Raw genomic sequence first — 18,048 nt, forward strand, 5'->3', positions numbered from 1 at the left:
AAAATTAAACTATAGGCAGTGACATACTTCTTCTTTTTTTTTTTTTTGGAGTAGGAAATGCTAAGAGATTTAAATCTTGGAGAAATGAAAAGTGGAGTACCAGTGTTGGCAGTGTCCTTGGCATTGGAGGGAAAAGCCAGTCACAGAGAAATGACGTCTAAGCTTCTTTCCGATCTTTGTGGGACAGTAATGAGCACAAATGATGTAGAAAAATCATTTGATAAATTGTTGAAAGACCTACCTGAATTAGCACTGGATACTCCTAGAGCACCACAGGTTTGTAAAATTCTTCTTTGTGTTCATTCTTCTTTTTGTTCATTCTCCGTCTGCTTTGCTTGGATTTAAAGAACTAATACCTGCTCCTAGGAAGTTTTATTAGACGAAAGAGGGAAAAACTGGCCCATATTCCCTATCACACAACAATAGTGCTCTAATATTTTAATGTATTTTTCCTTAGCTCTTTCCATTCCCCCAGTGTAGTTCTCATCACTGTAATTTTATATCCTACTTTCTCCACCATGGTCTCTAGTTTTTTGGTCATTATTTTTTTTTTTTTGCTGTCTCTATATTCTTTATTACATGTACTTGAGCTGTTTCATGACCTAGGATCTTTTAAAAATGTAGATTGTTGTAATTGAGGATTGAGTTTGCTTCACTAATGTTATGAAAATAATCATAAATAAGATTGTTCCCTTTTATAGCTTTGTAGGGAGATAATTAGAAAATTCATGACTTATGTATGCTTTTGTTTAGATTCTGTCCTCAAAGCCTTTTACTTTTATTAGATTTAATACATGCTGACACTATAATATGACTTTCTGGTTTGAAATTGAAAACGTGTGAAATCGTTGCTATTTACCTGACCAAAGTTTTAAAGCAAGGTAGGAGCACTTTACTTAAACATTAATTTAGGAATAGAGTATAGGTAGGTTAACTTAAATGCTGTTTCTGTTTTCTTTCCTGTGACAGACAGTAAGTAGTCTGTGCTAGTATTGAACTGTGATTCAAACATGAACTTTTTTTTTTATACCAGTACCAATACTTAAAAAAAGAAACTGTACACAATAGTCATTATAGAAATTTTGGAAAATAAGGAAAAGCCAAAAGAAAGAAAGGCGAGCAAAAATAGCCACTGTTAACTGTTAGCATTTTGGTATTAAATCTTCCATTCTACTTTTTGTGGATATATGTCAATGTATAATTTTTATATATCCTTACCTTTTTGGTTTTAATAAAAAGTGGAATCATGGTGTATATGCTACTTTGTAAACTTGATTTTTCTTATACTCATAAAAATGCGGTAAACATATTTGTCCATATAGTGTACCCATCTTACATATATACCGTTTAACCCAAAATTACTTTTAGACACTCAGTTGTTTCCAGTGTTATAAGAAATAATGCTGTGAACATGCTTTCATGTAAATATTTCTACGCACTTTTACCCCCTCAGATAAACTCTCTTATTCAAACAGGTTTTTGAGAGACCATAGTCCAAGTTTTTTTTCCCCCCAGAAGAGTGGTTTCTCTTGACTGTTAAGTCATTGACTTGGCAAATATTTTTGATCATGTATGCTATGCTTCAGGCAGTGTGCAAGGTCGGGGATTCAGTAGTGAGGAAAACAGATGTTTTATGCCTCACAGCACTTAAATTGAAGGTTAAGATGTGGGGAGTGTATGCCAAGCATAACTAGTAGGTGCTAAATGATGTTTTCTGAATATTCCAGCATGTCTTAGGTATTGACTGTGTAGTTCAACCAGTCTTCATCATTTATGTATTTAGAAATTGTGTCCTATAAAGGTTTTAGATTTTTTATATGGCTCTTTTTTTCCCCCCTTATTATAGTTGGTGGGCCAGTTTATTGCTAGAGCTGTTGGAGATGGAATATTATGTAATACCTATATTGACAGTTACAAAGGAACTGTAGATTGTGTACAGGCTAGGTAAGTAAATTAATTTTTCTACTTAGAACTTTCAAAATAGGGGAAAGTTCTGCAGGATTCTGTTGAAATGACACTGGAATTAATCAGACATTGTGGATATCTATTTGTCATTTATGTGTAATTAAAATTGAGAGTTTCTTGATACAATAGAACAGAAAGAAGATAGTATTATAATGCAGAAGTTCTGCATTATATATTTCTGCATCTATATTATATGCAGAGTTTTAGCTAAACTATTACCTACCTTTATGTCAAGCTACTTTTCTTTCTGCCTCAGTTTCCATATTTATAAAAGGAAAGGATGGGACTTAGAATGTTCTTTAAGGTCCCTTCAGGTTTTAATATTCTGTAATTATTTAATCTTCTAATAAGATGGACAACATTAACAAAAGAGCCATATTTTCAATTTTATATTTATTTGCTATGGAAATCTTAGGAAATAATGTTTCTTACTTTTGTTCTTTAGCATAACTATAAGCTAAATGTGTTATTTGGGAATTATGCTCTATAATTTTTCATAACTTCCTAGAACTTAGATTTGGACTTAGCCATGTCTTAGGTTTTCATAGGTATAGATACTAATTTTCTGGAACTATTTCAGGTCATAGTGTAATGGTTGCCTTGGTGGGAAAGTATGAATATATACAGAAATTCATTTTAGGTGAAATGTTCCTTCTCAGTGTAGATCAATTATTTTGTAATAACATTAGAGTTCTGTTCACTGGGAAATGGAAATAAGTGTGTGAGAGAATATTAATATGAAAAGCAACCTTTTTCCTCCAGCTTTTTATTTTGAAAAATAGTTTAAGAGACTTCTTAACTTTAGGTTGCTTTTATGTTATAATGCAAAAGCTTTTAGTGTATATAGCCCTACCTCTTCCCCGGACTTGATCCATAATTTAGTCAATCTCAACAGTGTTCATATGTCAAAATTAACTGTTTTTGTTTGTTTTTGTAGAGCTGCTCTGGACAAGGCTACTGTGCTTTTGAGTATGTCTAAAGGTGGAAAGCGTAAAGACAGTGTTTGGGGCTCTGGAGGTGGGCAGCAGTCTGTTAATCACCTTGTTAAAGAGGTAACTATGGGGTATTGTCTTTAATTTATATGTATTCTTTAGGAAAATAAACATGCCCTCTAGCTTTTATGGACAAAAATTAAGTTCAGTCCTGCAAGTGAAAAATTGAATAATCCTTATATATATGGCTTTGTGCCCTTTTGCTATAAATTATACCACGACCATATAATCAATTAAATTTTTACTGTTTCCCTGACTTAAAAATAAGATTGTGTTAAGTTAAAGTGGCTTTCATGAAGAAAGCTATGTGGGAACCTTAGCGGAATACCTAGTCTTTTTCTTGGTATTTAAAAACTTTCAAACTGTTGAAGTAAGAGTTTCTATTTTGTAGTTATTTACTAAATGTCCATTTTTATAACCAGTTTGAAACTGGATGGTCTCAGATTTTGTTATGCATTATGAACACTGGAGTAGATCAGAGTGGTAGAATTTTTGTAAGGAAGTTCACTACTGTGAGAGTTGGACCATAAAGAAAGCTGAGCGCTGAAGAATTGATGCTTTTGAACTGTGGTGTTGGAGAACACTCTTGAGAGTCCCTTGGACTGCAAGGAGTTCAAACCAGTCCATCCTAAAGGAAATCAGTCCTGAATATTCATTGGAAGTACTGATGCTGAAGCTCCAATACTTGATGTGAAGTCACCTGATGTGAAGAGCTGACTCACTGAAAACGACCCTGATGCTGAGAAAGACTGAAGGCAGGAACAGAAAGGAACGAGAGAGGACAAGATGGTTGGATGGCATCACCAACTCAATGGACATGAGTTTGAGCAAGCTCTGGGAGATGGTGAAGGACAGGGAAGCTTGGCGTGCTGCAGTCCATGGAGTTGCAAAGCGTCAAGACATGACTGAGCGACTGAACAGCAACAAATACATACTTTAAAAGAAAAAGTAATTGATTTTTGCATTAATACCAGATTACTCTCTATGGATTTTTTTCCTGGCAGCAAAATGATATTCTATATTAAGAAACCAAAAATGTTTTACTCTTCTTGAGGATTTTAAAGAAAATTAGAAGATATATATAGTACATGTGATTTTTATTTTTGAGTGTAGTCTTTTCATGTGAAAGAAGTAAAACTTTCTATATTCCCAGATGACATCATCTGTATACAGAAAATCCAAGTGAATCCTCAAGAAAACAAAAACACCAAACTGTTATAAAAGAATTCACTGTGGTTGCAGGATATAAGATCTGCATACAGAATTTAATTGTAGATCATCTGTATGCTAGCAATGAGTGAATGATTTGAAATGAAATTAAACAATTACATTGATAATAGCATAAAAATTAAATATAAAGGAATAAATTTAAAAGAAGTGCAAGTCTTCTGCACTAAAAATGATAAAACACTGTTGAAAGAACTAAGGTTTAAATAAGTAGAAAAATATCCCATGTTTATGGACTGAAAGACAACATTGCTCGGATGATAATGCTTGTCAAAGTTAGTATTTTGAGAAACTGCCAAACTATTTAATGGTACGTGAATTATCTCAACAAAAATTAGTCAACATAAAAGCTGAAATAAAACTACCAATATATGAGTTTGAGGTTGACAGTATTTGGATATTCATTTATTTTATATGGAAGGATGAGTTGGACAGAGAGGACTTTTAGAAATATATACGTGTATTTATCATTCTCAAAAATGCATGGAACCAAATGAGAAACATTTAAATACTTTATATAACAAAGTTAAAAGTTCCATGCTTTAAATATTTATTTTCCTAGAGCATAATAGGAATTATTCATCAATCTGTATTCTGTTGATCAGATTTTATTTTTTATGGAAATATGTTGTAGAATTTGGAAGTAGAAGATATGTAAATAAGATTATTTTATTCAGTCAGCTAACATTCATTTGAGTGTCTGCTAAGTGCAGATGATTTTAACAGGCAGTGTATAGGGGAGAACATTCCTAGTTGAAGTTCTTGTGCTGAAAAACTATCCTCTTTCTTTTTTTCTGGAGCCATAGATATTCTTGTGTGACTTTAAACAGTCAGGACTTGACCTCCTTAGCCGTAACTGGAAGCAGAATTGCTAACAAACGTTTTAAATGGGCCTCAAAACTTCAGTTTTAGAGGAAAGAGAACAGTATTTAGAGAATCTTTGCTCTGTCTAGTAAAGCCCTATTATCTCTCATTTTTTGGCTCCCACTGCAGTATTCCGGTTATCCTGGTGGAAATAAGTTTGTGCCACTTTAAAAAGTCATTTTGAGACTTCAGTTAGTGCCCTCTAGTGGTATTTAAAGTGACTTCTTTTTTCACAGGGAGCGTTGAAGCATGACCACAGCTCAGGCCATACACACGTCTACTCGTCAGTCTCAGTGATTATCAAAGCACACCAGAACACTGCATTATTCCCTTTATGATTTGCTTTTCAGTTGTGAAAAAATTCTGTTATGTCAAGACTACTAGACAACTGTTTGTGACCTACTTATACTTATTTACTATGTAATATATTGAGATGAGGGTAAATCTTCAGGCAAAGCAGAAGTTTTCAAAAATCCAGAACTAACATCTCAATTCTTAAATCTGATAGATTGATATGCTGCTGAAAGAGTATTTACTCTCTGGAGACATGTCTGAAGCTGAACATTGCCTTAAGGAACTGGAAGTACCTCATTTTCACCACGAGCTTGTATATGAAGTAAGATTACTTTGGCATTCCAAAGAGAATTATTGTGTTCCTTTTTGCACCACAGAGACTTAATGCTTCTTTAATAATACACATTTTTTAAAAATTACAATATTAAGGGAGAGTTCTATAATTTTTAATGGTTACATATTAGAGAAAAGAGATCTGATAGATTTTAGGAGCAGTTTCTTATATGAAAATGAGCAATAATTCAATCATTTATTCAATTTTTAGGCCATTGTAATGGTTTTAGAGTCAACTGGAGAAAGTACATTTAAGATGATTTTGGATTTATTAAAATCTCTTTGGAAATCTTCCACCATTACTCTAGACCAAATGAAAAGAGTAAGTATAACATTTTGAACCATGTTTAGGCTGATATCTTAAATTTTGTATGCTTGAATACAGACTGAAGTGTCAATGAAACTTTCTGGTTTATTTAGTAATGTTATGCCTTTTTCTGTATTTTTTAATGGTACTGTTTAGTTTTGAACCTCTTACAGCCATTTCCTGGGAAGTTGTAAATACGTCAGCTTTTTTTTAATCTGAATTTTAAAAATGTGTGTGTGTATGTTCTTCCTCAAGAGTTCTAAGATATGATAATTTGGTTATATCTAAGAGTCAGACACGATTGAGCGACTTCACTTTCACTTTTCACTTTCATGCATTGGAGAAGGAAATGGTAACCCACTCCAGTGTTCTTGCCTGGAGAATCCCAGGGAAGGGGGAGCCTGGTGGGCTGCCATCTATGGGGTCGCACAAGAGTTGGACACCACTGAAGCGACTTAGCAGCAGCAGCAGAGAGAAACAAACTTGTAACAAAAGTACTTGATTTATTCCTATTTTATTGTATGCGTTGTTATTAAAATGTTGGTAAGGTTCTTATTTGCCTTTTATTTTTTTAAAATGTAGTAAATGTATTACAGTAGATGGAGAAATGTATCCAGTGTCCATTGTCTGCTGGAAGCTCTTTTGAGAGAACAGTTTTAAATATTCTGTAACAAATGTACTTAACTCTCTGTACTTTTCAAGGTTCAGATCTGACTTCAGTCTAATTAATATGACCACTTGGACTTAAATATAGCCTGGTAATAGTGATGGGTTACATGCATTATGTATTTTATATGGGCTAACACTTCTGTATATAACTTCATTGTTCTAGGGTTATGAGAGAATTTACAATGAAATTCCGGACATTAATCTGGATGTCCCACATTCATACTCTGTGCTTGAGCGATTTGTGGAAGATTGTTTTCAGGCTGGAATAATTTCCAAACAACTCAGAGATCTTTGTCCTTCAAGGTACTTTATTTACTTTCTCAACATCAAATACTGACTGAGGTACTTAAGGTTAAGCTAATTTTCTGTCATTCTGTCTGAAAAATAATAGTATCTTCCCTTTAGTTACTCACTAGTGGAAAATCATCTGAGTCTATGGAGAAGCAAGCATGAAGCTTTTTCTCTTGTAAATCTGTACAGGACTATCTCATGAAGCCCCAGTTCACTGGAAAGAAGCTAATTTTGTGGAACAAAATGTGTCTTACTCTGTTCTGAGTAGATTATTTCAGAGTAGATATTAATCAGTAAGATGAAAAAAATTGAGGCTTATGACAGTGTAATGTACCTTTTCTAAGGTTACACATAGTAAAAGCCAAGGATGGATCCAGACTTTTTCCGGCTTTAAAGGTCTATGCTCATTCCTATTGGAGAAGGCAATGGCACCCCACTCCAGTACTTTGCCTGGAAAATCCCATGGATGGAGGAGCCTGGTAGGCTGCAGTCCACGGGGTCACGAAGAGTTGGACACGACTGAGCGACTTCACTTTCACTTTTCACTTTCATGCATTGGAGAAGGAAATGGCAACCCACTCCAATGTTATTGCCTGGAGAATCCCAGGGACGGGGGAGCCTGGTGGCTGCCGTCTGTGGGATCACACAGAGTCGGACACGACTGAAGTGACTTAGCAGTAGCAGCAGCAGCAGCAGCAGCTCATTCCTATTGTGTATGTAGGTTCCTTTTGATCCTTCACAGAATGGAGAATTGGGGCTGATTGCATTTTACTTCTCTAGAAACTGTGTGTGTGTGTGATTCTTTGGAGGTATATGTGCTAGTAGGATCACACTCTTTAGGAGTTGATGGATTTTTTGTTATTGTTAAAGCTTAAGTTTATATTGTAATAGATATAAAAGTTTAGTAACAGCTAAACTTCTTGTTTGGGCTTCACAGGTGGCTCAGTGGTAAAGAATCTCCTGCAATGCAGGAGACACAGGTTCGATCCTTGGTCAGGAACATCCCCTGGAGAAGGGAATGGCTACCCACTCCAGTATTCTTGCCTGGGATATCCCATGGACAGAGGAATCTGGGAGGCTACAGTCCATGGGGTTGCAAGTTGGACATAAAGCGACTAAAACAAAGAAGAAACTTATTGTGTGGTCTCCTTTATGTATATTTTAAGTTTTTGTAATTTTTTTCTGAAGAAATTTCAAACTTTGCATACTTTTATGTAAGTGCATTGTGAGAAATCTCAAAAAATACTTAAGGCTGTCCTTTGCTTACAAAGTTCAGAAGCCATTAAGAGAGAAGGACAAGATAATGGTGGAGATACTTTTTAATGGCTTTGATAAAAATGTCTGAAAATGTGTATTTCTACTTGGTGATGGCATCCTTTATGTACTAATGTGCAAAGTGGTGTACATCAGTATAAACTGTCAACTTTGGCAAGGCTTTTTGCTACTTGCTGCTTCATTTCCACCCTTGATCTCCTAATATTATAGTATGAAGCCTTTATGTTCAGGAAAATATAGCTGCAATACATACCCCTTTCATAAATACCCCTTAATATGAAAAGGAGTCAACACTTTGGCACTGTCCTTTGATAGCTCAGACGGGAAAGTGTCTGCCTGCAGTGCAAGAGGCCTGGGTTCGATCCCTGGGTTGGGAAGATCCCCTGGAGAGGAAAATGGCAACCCATTCCAGTATTCTTGCCTGGAAAATCGCATGGACAGAGGAGCCTGGTAGGCTGCAGTCCATGGGGTTGCAAAGAGTTGGACACAACTGAGCAACTTCACTTTCACTTTTTTAAAAAGTTTTTCAGCCTCTCTTCAAAAGTCTTAACTAGTGATTTCTATTATGGCCTTACTTTCAAGGATCATTTGGAGAGATGTCTAAACTTTCTGTGAATTCCATACAACTTTAACTTTTTATCCTCTCTTTTTTTGCTTATTTGGGCAAAGTGCACATTTGTGTGTGACCTTGAATGCCTGTGCATATTGGTCTAGGGTCAGAGAAGAAATAAGGACCAATTCTGCCCAAGCTCTGTTGAGCACTTACTGCTTTCAGCTGCTGTGACTGTTCCTCTTGAGCTGTTGTTACTACATGTAGCTGTAGAGGAAGGCATCTTGAGTTTGAAATGGCATAAAGTTCAAAATGGGGTATATACAGGAATTAAATTGACTCTGTTTTTCCACATTCAGGTTATGGCTTTTCTGTATCTGAGAAAAAATTAAAAACCATTTTAAAACATAGATATTTTATAGGTTCTGTAGCTTTAGTTTTCATAGTTCCCAATCATGTTGGTATTTCCTATTTGGTTCAATGTTTAGCTTTCAAATAATATTAATAACATAGTAGAAATAAATACAGGCATGTCTCATTTTATTGTGCTTTACAGATACTGTTTTTTAACAAACTGAAGGTTTGTGACAACCCTGCATTGACAAGTCGGTGCCATTTTCCCAAACAGCATTTGCTCACTTTATGTCTGCGTGTCACAGTTTGGTAGTCCTCAGAGTATTTCTAACCCTCAACTTGCAAAAAGATTAGACTTGTTAAAAGTTTGGATGATGGTTAGCATTTTTCCTCAATAAAGTATTTTTAAATTATTATATGTACATTGGGGTTTTAGACATAATGATATTGCACACTTAATAGGCCACAGATTTATGTAAACATTATATGCAGTGGGAAACCAAAAAACTCACGTGATTCGCTTTATTGAGGCAGTCTGGAACCGAACTCGCAATAATTTTGGCGTGTGTTTGTATTAAATTTCCAAACAGCAAAATGTTTGCCATATTTGTATTTTTTTTTCTTACATGACTTCATTTGAACAGTGAACTTATTTCAATAATTGAGCTTTTGTTTAACTAAAAAATGCTCAGATTAAGTAGTTCATTTGGTATGTTCTAAGGTATGTAACCAGTAAGGTCTTTTCAAAAGACTTAGGCATGCTGACTTTTTAAAATTTAAATGACAAACTATTCAAAAGTTAATGACAAAAAAAGATGAAGTTTTTAATTATTTTAATTGACTGTAGTCAAAATTTGTATCTGTTTACATGTTTTTGTTCTTTTCATTACAGGGGTAGAAAACGTTTTGTAAGTGAAGGAGATGGAGGTCGTCTTAAACCAGAGAGCTACTGAATAAAGAACTCTTGCAGTCTTAGATGTTATAAAAAATATATATATCTGAATTGTAAGAGTTGTTAGCACAGGTTTTTTTCTTTTTTTTTTAAAGCACTTGTTTTGGGTACAAGGCATGTCTGAAATTTTTAAAGGAAGTGTTTTTTTTCTTTTTCTTTCTTTTCTCTGTTTTTTAATTTGAGGGTGTAAAGGAGGGACAGAAAAGCAACCACTTCTTAAGTGGGATATTCTCATAAGCTACCTTTTGTAAGTGCCATGTTTATGACCTAATCATTCCAAGTTTTGCATTGATGTCTGACTGCCACTCCTTTCTTTCAAGGACAGTGTTTTTGTAGTAAAATCACTGGTTTATACAAAGCTTTATTTAGGGGGTCAAGTTAAGCTGCTAAAACCCCATGTTGGCTGCTGCTGTTGAAATACTGTGCTTTGGGAGTTAAAAAAAAAAAAGCTATTTGTTTTAAAGAATTTTTAAAAAATGAGCTAGTTGTGAGACTTATTCATCTTTCCAGAAAACATATTGCTTGGTCTTAAAGACTAGACAGTTAAGTAAATGGTGGCTGGAACATCTATTTTTCTACAAAACTGGAAAAATGAACCCAGTTCTAGAAGAATGTATGACAAAATAAAACATGTGAAGCAGTGTTGATTCTTTATTTGGAGTGCATTTATTTTAGATCTTTTAAAAAATTTATTTCCCACAGCAAATTTTAAATCATATAAAAGAGCATATTTGAACCCAGTTAAACTTTGCTCCTGGCAAACTTTTAAAACAAGAGTACAGTAGTAAATAAATTATTTTAATATTATACTTGGGAAATACTTGCACACTTCCTTGTTTTTTATCTTATCTAGAACTTAATGAAATTTCTAAAAGTATATACCTTTCATCATTAAGTTCTATTACCAAGTAGTGCTTGTAGTTAGAAAAATTATTCTTCAAAGACTCAAAAGTTTTACATTTAGTCAGTGTATGAGAAAATAGTAGTTACTGATAACAGTAATCTAAGGGAAGTTCACATTTCTAACCTCTTTTACAGAGCCTAATTACTCAGCGAGGCCTAAAGGTCCATACTAATTTAAATTGTCTATTACCAACTGTAGCAAACCAACCAAGAATTATATTCAGAATTTACAAAGGTTTTCCTAGGAATATACCCATTACAGGTCTAGCTACAGTCTTTTAGAAATAAAACTTCCAAATTTATGTTCATTGTACTTCATGGGCTCTTTCAAGTCCTTATTAATTTCCATTTTTAGGGTTTTATGTTTTGATACCTGGAAGACAAAGGTGGCAAGGTAAGTCCTTAAAGTCAGTATAATTAAAAAGCTTAGTTCAGTTTTTAAAACCATGTACAGGATGACTGTAAAAGAAGTTGCATTTACTCACTGTGCCTAACTAAGAATGTTATCTAGAAAACTGATAGGAATGGTGAACAGTAATTTGTAGTTTGAAAAGCTTGGGTTAAAAATAAAACAAAATCTGGGTTCAAAGTTTTAAAATTGCTTATATTCAATACAAACCAGTGTTTAAATTCACAATCCAAATTTTAGTAATCTGGTTTTTTTTATAGGGATACTATCTTTTATTAATACATACTGTTTTCAGCATACAGATGCAGATTATTTTCAGCTCTTGTTAATAGAAAGGTGTAGGGTGTTCTGTAGAAGTGCTAGTTATCATTCAGTGAGTTACTTGCCGTTGTTCAGTGAGTTATTTTCTGTTCCTTTTCTGTCATTTCCTGTTGGTGAATTGTATCCTGTGCTGCTTGCTGCATTTTCTCCAGTTTTTCCAGAGTCAGAGATTTTAATGGTAAAAGTTTGGGTTTACATAGCACCATTGTGGTTATATCTTCTACATACAACTGCCCTAAGTTTAAAAAGAAATAAAAATCAGAGTGAGATAAATACAGCTGTTTGGTAGTTTGGATTTGCAGTTTAAAAATTTAATACATTGTCATTTAAAATCTCTTGTTCTTACAGTTATCCTTGTAACATATCTTTAATATAAAAATATAAAAGCATCATTTAATACTAGGAAGTTCATGAGAAAGGTTTTGAATTTTCAACCTAAAATTATAAGTTGCCGTGGGACACAACTTCTTGTGTCAGATGTTGAATTTCAAACAAACAAACAAAAAAAATGGAAGGAAATACAACATACATAAAAATACTTAGGGGGACAAGATGGCAGGGTAGAAGCCCACCAGAGTCACAACTGAATGCTGACCAACCATCAATAAAAAAGACGCAAACCTACCAAAAAAGGTACTCTGTTGATACATCCAAAGACATGAAGAAACCCAACAAGATGGTAGGAAGGGCACACTCACAATATAATCAAACCCCATACCCCCCAGGTGGGACCCACAAACTGGAGAACAATTATATTGCAGAAGTTCTCCCGTAGGACTGAGTCCCACATCAGGCTCCCCAGCCTGGGGGTCTGGCATCAGGAGGAAGAGCCCCCAGAGCACTTGGCTTTGTAGTCCAGTGGGGCTTGAGTGCAGGACTGCCACAGGACTGGGGGAAACAGCAGCTCCACTCCTGGAGGACACACACGGGCGTGCGTGCACTGGGACCCAGGGCAAAAGTGCACTGACTTCATAGGACCGTGGGTCATACCTGCTGGTCTTAAGAGGCTCTTTTGGGGAGGTGTGGGGTGACTGGCTCACTGTGAGGACAAGGACACTGGTAGTGGAGACATTAGGGAACGCTCATTGGCATGAGCTCTCCTAGAGGCTGCCATTTGGCACCAAGACCTGATGCCACCCAACAGCCCGTAGGCTCCAGTGCTGGGACCCCTGAGGCCAAACAACAAAGCAGGAACATCCCCTCCCCGCCATCAGACTGCTTAAACACTTCCTGAGCCCACAGCCACCTCTGGTCACGTCCCTTGATACGGCACTACCACTGCCGGTCAGAGAACCAAGGCTGAGCTCTACCCAACAGTGTTGCCAAGCATAGGCCATTTCCACCAGGAAGCCTGCTCAAGCCTCTGGACCAGGCTCAACCACCAGGGGGTAGACTCCAGAAGCAAGAAAACTAGCATCCAGCAGCCTGGGAACTGAGTTCACAAACAGATCAGAACCTTCCCTGGGACTAGCTGGTCCCTGGACTGCTAGGTGACGAGAGTGTAAGGCTGGGTGGGACACACAGGACATCCCCTACAGAGGGTCACTTCTCCAAGGTCAAGGAACATAAATAACCTTCCATATACATAAAAAAGAAATTAAGAGAAAATGAGACAGCAGAGGAATACACTTCCTAGAGTAATAGAAATAACAAAAATACACAAATGGGACCTAATTAAACTCAAAAGCTTTTGCACAGCAAAGGAAACCATAAAACGAACAACCTATAGAATGGGAGAAAATGTTTGCAAATGATGTGACTAAAAAGTGATTAATTTTCAAAATACACCAATAGCTAATACAGCTCAATATAAAAACCCAATCAAAAAATGGGCAGATCTAAATAAACATTTCTCTAAAAAGATGGCCAAAAGACACAAGAAGCTAATTTGAGAGAAACAAAACTACAATGAGGTATCACCTCACACCAATCAGAATGGCCACCATCAAAATATCTACAAATAAAAGCTGGAGAGGGTGTGGAGAAAAGAGAACCCTCCTACACTGTTGAAAGTTGCTCAGTAGTGTCCAACTCTGCAACCCCATGGACTACACAGTCCATGGAATTCTCCAGGCCAGAATACTGTAGTGCATAGCCTTTCCCTTCTCCAGGGGATCGTTCCAATCCAGGGATGGAACCCAGGTCTCCCACATTGCAGGCGGATTCTTTCCCAGCTGAGCCACCATGGAAGCAACTATACAAGTGTACAGCAAATTTTATATACAAGTTATACATACATTCCCACCTACACTGTTGGTGGGAATGCAAATTTGTGCAGCCACTATGGAGGACAGTATGGAGGTTCCCTAAGGAACTAAAAATAGACTTAACCACATGGTTCTGCAATCCCACTCCTAGGCATGTGTCTGAAGCAAACTGCAATTTGAAAAAAGAAAGGCACCCCAGTGTTCATTGCAGCACTATTTACAATAGCTAACACATGCTGCTGCTGCGTCGCTTCAGTCATGTCCGACTCTGTGCGACCCCATAGACAGCAGCCCACCAGGCTCCCCCGTCCCTGGGATTCACCAGGCAAGAACACTGGAGTGGGTTGCCATTTCCTTCTCTAATGAACATATGCAGGCACCCTAAATGTCCACTTACAGATGGATAAACAAGACTGTGTGTGTGTGGAGTATTAACATGAAGAAGACTGAAATAATGCTGTTTGCAGCAACATGGATGGACCATACTAAGAGGAGGAAGTCAGACAAAGATATCGTTTATATGTGGAATCTAAAAAAAAAAATATGAACTTTTAAATATAGAACAGAAACAGACCAAAAAGACATAGAAAACAAACTTAGTTACCAAAAGGAAAAGGTGGAGAAGGGATAACAGGAGTTTGGGATCAGCACACACACACCACTATATATAGAACATATAAACAAAAAGGACCTACAGGAATCTACTATATACAACCTGGAACTATAGTCAGTATTTTGTAATAACCTACGAGAAAAGAATCTGAAAAAAAACAAGGTAATTAAATATGTATGTATAACTTGTATATAAAACTTGCTATACACTTGTATAGTTGTAAACCAACTATATACTTCAATTAAATGGGAAATCAAGTACCTAGTAAGATATGGTATTAACATGAATATTCAAATTACTGAATGTTTACCTTAAACCTTCAGCTTTTGTTACATTGTTTGATACAGGTTCCTTTTCCCTCACTTTCGGACCTTAGTATTATGGTAAATTATGGTGCTATTTTTGTCACTAAATTTCTTCTTGTTATCACCAATCTTGAGAATAATAGGATTTCTACATTTAAGAAACAAACCATCATCTTACATCCTTTTACTGGGGGCAAAAAAGCAATGGATTACTCCTTTACAAACTACTCATGACAAAAGCATAGTGAAAGTGGAGAGTATCTGTGGCATCTATATAACACAAAATGGTTACAAGATGTCTAGCTATTGAGTCTGCTTTATGACACTGTTATATGTATAATATTGGAGAAGGAAATGGCAACCCACTCTAGTATTCTTGCTTGGAAAATCCCATGGACAGAGAAGCTTGGCAGGCTACAGTCCATGGGGTTGCAAGAGACTCAGACACAACTAAACGACTAAAGCAGCAAACAATAATATTCTATGACCAAAGCATCTGTGATTTAGATACCTTGTTTTGGAAGAACTTCCCGGAACATCGACTTCGTTTCTGCCATATCTGAAATGTTGGATACAGTCTCGTCCTTCAATGAGAAAACAAATATTATTCAAGAATGAATTCCCAAAGCATATTTCTTGAGAGATTTCCATTGTAGTTTAAGAAGTAAAATCACAATGTGTATAGAAAATGAACTATCCTATCCTTGCATAATTTTTCTTTTAATTACCTGTGAGTCTTTCCACTGAAACAAGGTTGAGATAGTTCATGTAAGCATGCAGACTTTGTCAACTTTTGTTCATCAGTGGTGGTAACTGGAAGGCTGCATGTTCCAAATTTTTCCCCTCTTAGTGAAAATTGGTAGGGCTTAAGTTTTTCAAGCAAAGATAATTAATCATCTAGTAGGTATCTGTGTCACCCCAGTCCAGTACTCTTGCCTGGAAAATCCCATGGGCGGAGGAGCCTGGTAGGCTGCAGTCTATGGGGTCGCGAAGAGTCGGACACGACTGAGCGACTTGACTTTCACCTTTCACTTTCACGCATTGGAGAAGGAAATGGCAACCCACTCCAGTGTTCTTGCCTGGAGAATACCAGGGACGGGGGAGCCTGGTGGGCTGCCGTCTATGGGGTCACACAGAGTCGGACACAACTGAAGTGACTTAGCAGTTAGCAGGTATCTGTGTAGCTGAGGGAAAACAAAAGGATTTATGTGCAGCTGATAGCATCTCCTGAGTGGTAGATGATGATAAAAGACAAGACAGTTTGGGAGGTGGCCTATGCCAGGCTGTTAGGGAAAGGAGGCAGTACTATGCAAATACTGCCTAACATTCACACTTCTTTCAGTAGCTAACAACCGATTTCTGCTTTAATTCCTTTGCTTTAATGACAAAAAGCAACTTAAGGATCAGTTACTGGCTACACAGCTGCAATTTGTAAGGAAGCAACACACACAGGTGAAACTGGCTTCTGAATACCAGAAGTGAGGTGTGCTTTCAGTTTACTATTTTCCTCTAATACACATATATTAATACTATATGCTGAAGTGCCAGTGAATACCCTCATGTGAGTATTTTGTTATGCAGATCCCAGTGTATGTCATCTCTGGCTAGTGACATGTTTCCAGTGTTACATCCCAGTTTATGCCATGCTATGTATTAGTATGTTCAAGGTGTTCTGGACTGTAATTTTTAGCATAAACCCCTTCCAAATACAGAAGCTTCTCTAGACAGTCCCACCCATTTTGTGATATTTTGCCACACTGATGCAACTTACTGTATATCTTTCACAACACCACCACAGAAGAAAGATTTATTATCTATAATGTGATGATGCTGGCTTGGTGCCTGCCTTTACCACCCACTGCAAATTAGTTATAATAAAGTGAAGCTGCTGCTGGTCTTATTCCCATTACCACTATTTTGACATTCCTAATAAAAGTTTCCTACTCTCCATCCACCAAGCCTTTCCCCCTTCTTGTTCAAATTTCTATTCTGAAAGATCTAAAGTTCCTGAGAAAGCTCTATCTGCTTTCCAGAACGGTCATCAAAACTTACCCCTATTCTGCTCTGTCTGGGAAGGAAGATGAAATAGGGAATGGACCAGGAATAAAGCAATGCATCACACTACCTAGAATCTGAGATAAATGCAATTTACTCAATGCACGGCTGCTTCTCCTTCTGACACATTCTTTCCTTCCTGTTACTTAGGCCTGCCAGTGGTAACGAGTGATCATTTCTTTTTCCAGGTTATGTTGAAGGGCAAAAACATTGCAGATCTCTGAATAGCATGAATATAAGAAACACTTTACCTCTCAAAGGTAGAACAACGAAAATATTCCTTAAGCCTTTATTTGGTGCAAATCTGACATGATATGCTACTGAAAGGGAGGACAGACATTATAAATGTTGACAAATGTGAAGGAGTGCATAGCATCTAAGAATTTTTATATTACCAATTTTTTTAATCACCAAAATGCTAAAATGGTGGATGAACAAATACTTAAATCTTAGCTGATTTAAATAGAAACTCTAGATACTCATAATTTAATCACTATCTTTTGCTTTCTCTTCTCTATACCCAAAATCTAGCTTGAAGAAAACAATGAAGCTTGGTGCTCTATGAAACCTTAGTTCTCTGATTAAGCTGCCATTGTTACTGGAAAGGGTGTGGAGCTAAAGGCCCGGTAGGGAGTGGGTTGGACCCGGTGTAAGGAAGATCAGTGCCGTCACTTGCCTGGGTGGAGTGTCTACTTTGCTGGGGCTGATTCTTGTTCCGAGGTTCCCCTAGGCATTGGCAGGACAGAAACAGGAAGGGAAGGGCTAAAATAAGCAAGGTATTGGTTGGTTGGCTGGCACTGCCAAGCCTACAGTGTCTTGATAATCAACTGCCCAGGGAGCCCAGAGTAGGAAGGAGCATTTTTATCCTTCCCCAGGTGGCCTGCTAATAGCCAAACATGGGTGTTTTGCCTGGTGTAATGCACCCTATGGAGTGTGGCTACCCTTCAGGGTACTTTCTAATTGGTAAGGTAAGACGTGTGTAATACCAGGGACAGATAGGCCCAAGAAGGAAACATACCAGCTATGGATAAAATTCATGTATGTTATACAAGTGTCACATCATTCAATTCAATAAATATGTGAGTGTCCACCACATGCCAGGAACCATTCATTAGTGAATAAAAGAGGAAAAAAACCTTTGCTCTTTTGGAGCTTATGGTGT

At 36.8% G+C, this 18,048-nt stretch overlaps 2 protein-coding genes across 19 annotated transcripts in view; one reads left to right on the forward strand and one right to left on the reverse strand.

Moving 5' to 3' along the window:
* Nucleotides 1-10,727, forward strand: part of PDCD4 (programmed cell death 4) — a 26,614-nt gene extending 15,887 nt beyond the window's left edge. For all 3 annotated transcript variants that reach the window (XM_086378988.1, XM_086378986.1, XM_086378987.1), the window contains exons 6-12: nt 55-276; nt 1,847-1,944; nt 2,903-3,017; nt 5,557-5,664; nt 5,887-5,997; nt 6,815-6,954; nt 10,014-10,727. In XM_086378988.1, the coding sequence (XP_086235114.1) occupies nt 55-276; nt 1,847-1,944; nt 2,903-3,017; nt 5,557-5,664; nt 5,887-5,997; nt 6,815-6,954; nt 10,014-10,074 (855 nt within the window). In that variant the 3' untranslated portion in view covers nt 10,075-10,727. The remainder of the gene's footprint in view (nt 1-54; nt 277-1,846; nt 1,945-2,902; nt 3,018-5,556; nt 5,665-5,886; nt 5,998-6,814; nt 6,955-10,013) is intronic.
* Nucleotides 10,717-18,048, reverse strand: part of BBIP1 (BBSome interacting protein 1) — a 17,634-nt gene continuing 10,302 nt past the window's right edge. For 6 of the 16 annotated variants that reach the window (XM_086378996.1, XM_086378990.1, XM_086378995.1 and 3 more), the window contains exons 3-4: nt 15,343-15,415; nt 11,560-11,941 (exon numbers count right to left, since the gene is read on the reverse strand). In XM_086378996.1, the coding sequence (XP_086235122.1) occupies nt 11,778-11,941; nt 15,343-15,388 (210 nt within the window). In that variant the 5' untranslated portion in view covers nt 15,389-15,415 and the 3' untranslated portion in view covers nt 11,560-11,777. Of the gene's footprint in view, nt 11,350-11,559; nt 11,942-15,342; nt 15,416-15,767; nt 15,793-17,562; nt 17,613-18,048 lie in introns of those variants that run through there. The other 10 variants (XM_086379005.1, XM_086379003.1, XM_086379004.1 and 7 more) reach the window with 4 other exon arrangements.

This window comes from Bos grunniens, chromosome 26, assembly GCF_055505025.1.
Source record: "Bos grunniens cultivar Pamir isolate PY7600 chromosome 26, Bosgru_T2T1.0, whole genome shotgun sequence".
In the NCBI taxonomy this organism is placed as follows: domain Eukaryota; kingdom Metazoa; phylum Chordata; class Mammalia; order Artiodactyla; family Bovidae; genus Bos; species Bos grunniens.